Source organism: Lathyrus oleraceus, chromosome 3 (genome assembly GCF_024323335.1).
Source record: "Lathyrus oleraceus cultivar Zhongwan6 chromosome 3, CAAS_Psat_ZW6_1.0, whole genome shotgun sequence".
Classification (NCBI taxonomy): domain Eukaryota; kingdom Viridiplantae; phylum Streptophyta; class Magnoliopsida; order Fabales; family Fabaceae; genus Lathyrus; species Lathyrus oleraceus.
The window spans coordinates 241,377,671-241,385,358 of NC_066581.1; the positions used below are offsets into that span (position 1 = coordinate 241,377,671).

General features: G+C 33.5%; 1 protein-coding gene across 1 annotated transcript; it reads left to right on the forward strand.

The window, feature by feature from the left end:
* The first annotated feature begins 3,696 nt into the window (after positions 1–3,696).
* LOC127126618 (uncharacterized) lies at positions 3,697–7,065 on the forward strand. The gene is made up of 10 exons (XM_051055570.1): positions 3,697–3,863; positions 3,956–4,184; positions 4,253–4,354; positions 4,453–4,622; positions 4,731–4,864; positions 4,965–5,142; positions 5,355–6,027; positions 6,106–6,218; positions 6,305–6,557; positions 6,656–7,065. The coding sequence occupies exons 1-10, from the start codon at positions 3,709–3,711 to the stop codon at positions 6,881–6,883; spliced, it is 2,235 nt and encodes a 744-aa protein (XP_050911527.1). The 5' UTR covers positions 3,697–3,708; the 3' UTR covers positions 6,884–7,065.
* The last annotated feature ends 623 nt before the right edge of the window (positions 7,066–7,688 follow it).

Genomic DNA, 7,688 nt, shown 5'->3' on the forward strand with positions numbered 1-7,688 from the left:
TTATTGGTGATACTAAATAGTTTGTTATCTTCATTGAATATCGCTCAAGGAAGATGAAATGTTTATGAACTGATAATGAACTACTACAAAAAGAATATTTCGTAATGTCATTTCACCTCGGCCAAAGTATCCATCGTGGTAGAATCTATTCACTTAGGCACTTTCCTTTTATTTTCATTTTTAAGCCAATTTTCACCATGGTTGGAACTTCCAACCGTTGTGAAAAATGACGTCTGGTCATGAGTTCGAATCCTAGCACCTACAATTTTGTTTTTATTTATTTTTTAACCATTTTTTACCACAATTGGAACTGGAACTTCTAACCATGGGCAAAAGTGGCGCATGGTCATGATTTTGAATCCTAACACCTACAATTTTATTTTTTATTTATTTTAAGCCACTTTTTACCATGGTTGGAACTTCCAACCATGGTGAAAAGTGGCGCATGGTCATGAGTTCGAATCCTAACACCTAAAATTTTGTTTTTATTTATTTTTAAGCCACTTTTTACCACGGTTGAAACTTCCAATCATGGTGAAAAGTCACTCAGGGTCATGGAGAAATATAAGTGTGTTTATTAAGTTTCTTCACCGTACTTAAGAGAATCTTTGCAGTCTATTTAGTGAGTATAAACGCTCAAGACACTATCATTAGTGATCCACATGATGCTGAAAACTTAGGTGAACTTCCAACTTAGACGAACTTCATCTTCTACGTACAAACATCATCTTCCATTTACGACACTCTATTTCTCCACTAAACCAAACTCGAAAAAATCATTTCTTTCCATAAACAAAACTCAAAAACATCATTTCTTTCATTAACAAATTTTAGAACTCCATCACCTCTTCTCCAACTTGAATAAGACAAGGAAACCGTGGATTCAAGTTAGTAATGTTAGTTGTATTTGTTCTTGTTGTTGTTCTTGTTGTTAGTGTTGTTATTGTTGTTCTTGTTTTTGTTGTTTTTGTTGTTGTTGTTGTTGTTCTACTGTTGCACTTTATTTTATTTTATTAAAAGATATACAACAACGGTTGTTTAAAGTAACTGTTGTGATAGGTTGAGACATACAACAATAATTTTTTAAAGTAACAGTTGTGATAGGTTTCCCGCTACTTCACTTATAATCACGATCACACGATTGTGGTGGAAAGAATCATACATACAATCACACCTTACCTCACAACGGTTGGTCAGACGTGGTTGTATCCCTTTTCCAACTATTCTAAGAGATGTTTTCCGTAGTAGTGATGTTATAGAGTACATGGGTCAATTTAAGGATTATTTCAAGGCCCAAGGAATTATACATGTGAAATTACCTCCCAAAACTCCTTATAAGTATGCCTTCTCATTCTAAACCTCGAAAGTCATCTTGGGGTGAGACACTAAGATTCGTAGTTGATCTAATCAAGACCTGTAAGTTAAAGGTAATAAAAGAAGTGTAGTCTGGAAAGAATACCTCTTATCGCCACTTAATAGTATTTGGGTGCAATGTCTTTATCCATATCCCAAAATATGAAAGATAAAATCTTGGTGATAAGTTAAAGGAATGCATATACTTTGGTTCACTAAGATATGAACTTGTGTTATGACTATGGAATCCTACAAAGAAGAAGATTGTTTGAAGTCGAGATATGATATTCTATGAAGATCAAACGATCCATGGAATTTAATCTAAGAGGATAAAGACCATCATATTACACAACTCAAGGGAAGAATTCCTCAAGGAAGTAATGATCATGATGGGGAAACATAACCCTATCAGATGGAGCAACTTGATCATATATAACAACATTAGATGATGTAAGAAGAATAAATGGTATAAGATGATGAGATAGAATTAGAATCTCAAGTTAGAATATAAACAGATTTAGAAAAACATAAGAAAAGGTACTACATAGATGAATATGTCAACGAGATAGGAGATGATGTAAAATGGAGACAAGCTAATAAATACAATTCCTAAAGGAGAATCAAACATACGACTTGGTAAAGTTACCAAAAGGAAGAAAGACATTGAAAATCAAGTGGACGTTCAAACTCATTGAGTATGAAGAGAACAACCTAAACCCAAAGTACAAAGCACAAATTTTAGTGAAGGAATGCCATCAAATAAAGGCATAAAATTTGAAGAAATCTTTACACTAGTGGTGAATATGATATCTATAAGAGCAATCCTTGGTTTATCTAGAAAACTAAACTTGGAGAAAGAACATATTGAAGCTAAAACAACATTTTGGATGACGACCTAAATAAAAAAAAATGGAGCAACCATAATCGTTGAATCGGGAAAATAATACATTGTGTGTCGTTTGAAAAAAAAACATTATGAACTGATACAAGCTCCATGAAAATGGTACTGTAAGTTTGATCTTTTTGTGGCCCAACATAATAAGAGCTGACTATTATATATTTGTGAAGAATTATGAAAATGACAAGTCCATCATACTTACTTATGTTGTATGTCTATGATATGCTTATTGTTGTAAACAATATGGAAATGATAGACGAACTCAAGAAGACTTTAAGATTTTTTTTTTTTTTTTGCTACGAAACGAAGAAAATTATTGTAATGAATATCATTAGAGACCCTTCCCAAATAAATAATATTGTAGATGTTAGAAAAAGACTATATCAAAAAATTTCTTGAGAAATTCAAGATGCATAATTCCAAACATGTGCATGTTCCATTACCTAATAATGGAAGAAATGAGCAAGGTGTCCTATTCTTCCGTGCTTGGATACGACATAGTCAAATAAATGTTGTGAAGTGGATATTGAGGTATAAGAGAAACCGATAGAAAATGCTTATGTTTGGACAATGGAAATTCAATGCTCACAAGGTATGCATATGCATATATGACAAGTGACAATCAAATTACGTTTCCATATAAGAGTATCTAATTATGTCTACATGGGAGTTGTTTCATGACAAGTTGAATACATTACAACGTAAGAAGCGTGTAAAAAGATGTTTCTTAGGCGAGTTAAGATATGTACAAGATGAATATATGATGATGAACTATAACAATTAAAGTGCCATCTATGTAGAAAAAGAACCTCATGTTTCATTCACGTTCTAAACATATTGACATTTGTTATCAATGAATACAAGAAGTGTTAAATGAGAAAAGGTTGAAGTTGGGGAAATCTATACATATCTTAATTTGTCTATTATAATGACAAAATCTATACCAACCAAAAATGTTGAAGAATGTTGTACAAGTTCTAGTCTAGTGGTACCTCTAATTAAGTGAAGAAGGGAAGTTTGTTGGTATTCCATCCTTAATTTGTTATAAATCACAGTGAAATCATTACAATCATTCCAACACATGAAAAAGAAGCATGAAAAAGTGTTGTTTCTATTATAATTATGAAAAGAGTTGAAATATTGTGTACTAACCAAGTAGAGTGAGATTGAGCGATATCTTATTGTATAAAAGAAAGTTTGTAAACTTACTATTCTATAGTAGAGATATTTTTGATATTTTTCTTTTTTATTGCGAGAGTTTTTCACATAACATAAGTTAAAAAACAAAAAACTCATCTTTAATATTTTATGAATTCTAGTTCTGTAGAGATATAAATACATTTATCGGGTTCAGTTGCACTTGCACCGCTATTCAGAGAATAGAGATAGTGATGATTTAAGCAATCGAGAAACCATGTGTTGCATGCTTGCGTTGCATGACTATCAACACGTGGCAAATGCTCATCTATCCCACGTATCACCCTTTCGGTATTTCATATATAACTCATCGCGAGATCAGAGAAGAATATAGAAACTGCAAACACACGGTTATGGCGACGAAGCTCAAGTATCTTTCCTCCATTGCTAAAGACGTCGTCACTAGATGCGCACAGTACGTAACAATAACAATACTCCTATTCATCTCATCATCATTTCATACATTATCACAATTATAAAGTAGTAAATGTGTTAATTCATTATTAGGAAATTGGATATCACGGTAGAGAAATTGGTGGAAGATTTCGAACGAGGACGGACTCTAGATGCGGGAAACTATTGCAAGAATTTAGTCGAGTTTTGCAGTGGGAAGGCTCTGAGTGAAATGTGCTGTAAGTTAGAGGAAGAAATCGATAATGGTTCGTTTAGTAGGTTATCCTTTGATATTATGCTCGCTTGGGAGAGACCTTCCTACTATGATGACAACGACTGCCTGGTAATATATATTTAGATTCTACACTTCTTTTTGCTGGATCCAAATCCCTAAATATTACAATTGTGCAGGAAGCTGAAGCAAAGGAGAAAGAAGAAAAGAAGAAACATGTGAAAACCACACCAGAACAGGATGATATCTCTCTTTTTTATTCAGACATCATGCCCCTCCTTGTAACAACATTTTCACCCCTTATTTTGTTGTTATTACATACTATAATGGATAGTAGAGAGACATTTTCTGATCATATTTTCATAAACTACCTCACTAGGTTACGAACGGGCCGAGTGTTGGAGAGGATGCGTTTGTATGGTTGGGATCATTAGTTCCATTAGCTGCGGATGTAACAAATGGAAGGTTTACTTTTGAATCGTTAACGGCAACGACAGGCTTCCAACTACATTTTCCAGCATATGACATGTTCTTGAAAGAAATGACCAAGTAATGCTTTGATCTGATAAACAGATAATTTTCTTGAATTTAATACATAACTTCAGGTTGAGGCCAACAAGCTTACTATCCTTTATTTTCAAATTCATGATTCCATAGGTGCATAAGACATTTGCAGAAACAGGCAATGCCAACTGGTGTGGAACTAGCCGAAGGCGAATATATATTACATGTAGAAGGAACAGCCAGCTCGCAGAGAGTAATTCGCCACATTGGATCGACAAGTTGGCCTGGTCTGCAGTTTGGTCTATCAGATCATTTATTTTTATAGTGCATTAGAATCTATTAAGTTAATTTATTTGTATAGAAGTGTGAATTTTTCTCTTCTTATAGGTAGGCTTACACTAACCAATTATTCCCTTTACTTCGAGACTTCGGGAGTAATAAAGTATGAAGATGCTCTCAAAATAGACCTATCTAAGGATATTGAGCAGAGTGTTAAACCATCTGCCACAGGTCCATGGGGAGCCCAACTTTTTGACAAGGGCATAGTGATTGAATCATCTGATTTGTAAGTACACTACAATATTATTATAGATTAGCAGTTTCTATCATATCCATATCTTTCTTTTTTGTTATGTTAAATATGTACACAATTATTATAACGTAGCAGTTTCGATTATATAGTGTTGTTCATACCAACTTAGTGTAATCTTAAAGTAGAAATACATCCAAACATCAATTTGTTAGTGGAGTGAAAAAACAATCTTCTGAATTTTCCAGATCAGAGGGAGTTGTGCTGGAGTTTCCAGAGCTTACAAGCTCTACAAGACGCGACCATTGGCTTGCATTGATAAGGGAAATAATGTTTCTCCATCAATTTTTATCAAAGTACCAGATAAAATGTCCAATACAAACATGGGAGATGCATGCAAGGACAATATTAGGAATCATAAGGCTTCATGCAGCAAGGGAAATGCTAAGAATATCACCTCCTGTCCCAACAAAATTCTTAATATTTTCCTTATATAATGAAATACCGAAGGGTGATTATGTGCTAGAAGAGCTTCCTGATGTCCTCAGAAAGGTTAAGAGTGGACAGCCATGTAGTGCAGGTTCTATACTCAGGAGTATGAACATTGCTGGCCCTGTAGTTTCCGATTCGATAGAAGAAGAGGTGATTCCAGCAGACAAAAGTATGGATGTTTTAGACGATAGTTCCTCGCTGGAGTCTGGTATTAAAAAATCTAGGGAGGACGAAAAGAAAGTTCCATCAAAAGCTACCACTGAAGAATTAAAGGAGAAAGGAGTCACCGACAACGTTCTGGTTCTAACTCCCTCGTTGGAGTGTGCTATTAAACAATCTAGGGAGGAAGAAAAGAAAGCTCTTGTTGCGAAAGCTACCACGGAGGAATTGAAGGAGGAAGGAGTCACCGACAGTGTTCTGGTTCTAACGGTAAGAATTTTAGTTGATACAGCCATGTTTGTGCATGGAATTCAGACTTAGCCATTGTTTGCTGATTTTATTGTACAGGAGCTACTAAAGCCACTTAAAAATGTGGTCCCTTGGTTACAAGAAATATTCACATGGGAAAGACCAATAAATACTCTTGCTGTTCTTGCTGCATCCCTAATAATCACCTATATGTAAATTCTTATTTTCTTACACTATCATGTATCTATCAAATTATCAAATGGTGTTACATTGTTAATAACTGAGTTTTGCAATGCAGGGAATGGGTTGGAAAGGGAGCTGCAGCATTCTTGGTATGGGTGATAGTAAAGATGCTTGAGGCAAGAGAGAAAAAGCTTAATGAGCAATGCAATGAGATAGTAATCAGTAGATCTAACATGACTTCTGATCAATCTACAATGGATAGCATTGTCTCAGCCCAACATGGATTGTACACAGTTCATGAGATGATGCAGATAGCAAACATAGCAATGTTAAAGATATGGTCTATACTTATTTCCAAGGCAGACAAGGTACAGTTTCTTATAAGATAAGATATCTTGGTGATAGTTGAAACACTTTTATGTAATGTCCATAGCAAACATAAAAACACTTTTTGGTGTTATGGCAGCATGCAAAGACAGTGATGGTGGCAATGGGTGGATTAGCATTTTTATTAGCAGTAATACCATTCAAGTTCTTCCTAATGGGTCTCATTGTGCAAAGTTTTACCATGGCATTCAAGACAAGCAAGTCTTCAGAAACTGGAAATAGAAGGATGAAGGAATGGTGGGACTCTATACCAATAGTCCCTATCCGTGTAGTAGACGATGTTCATAACTCTCGACATGTTAAATAGTTCTTTTTTCATTATACTGTCTAAAATGAGTTGATTTTGTGTAGCCCCTCTGCCCCACAAAAAAATGCTTTGCCTATGTATAATATGTAGTACATGATAAGAGAAGACTTTAGAGATGGATGTGTAAAAGTCAAATAAGAGAACAATAAATTTATAGGAACAACTTCTCTATCCACCTTCAATTATGATTGGTTATGGTATAGTTAAATCATACTAAAGATTTATTAGAAGTTTTAATTTATTCATAATCAAATCTAAATAGGTGAAGAAAGAAGGTTAGGTGCAAGTGTAACTCATTAAAGTCCTACATTGTCTATGAATGAGTATAATGTTGGATTAATCAGATAAATGACTCATTTATCTTAACATCTTAAGATTTTGGATTGAAATGTGATGTCTCATTCTTTTGTGATCCTGAAATATTACTCTTGTTGTTGCATATCAAAATTAATCTAAATTTTTTATTTAAATTTATGTTTTATTATTATTATTATTATTAAAATTTTAAATTTATTTTAAATTTAATTATTTTTAATTAGAATTATTATTTGATAGTAATTGAAAGAGAGAGAAAATTATTTTTATTTTTTAATTAATAAAAAAGTTATGATTAATTATTTATAAAATTAAGTGTGTCATGATACCTTTTATCTAAGAATTTTCTAGCTCCAAAATGATCTTTTCGCTGTCGGTAGTTCCTTTTCACATGTCGGCAAGTTTATATCCATCCACGTATCTTTGATATGTTTTTCTTTTAACATTTCATCTTTGACATAAAATATTTGGTTTCACCAAAAGAAAAAGT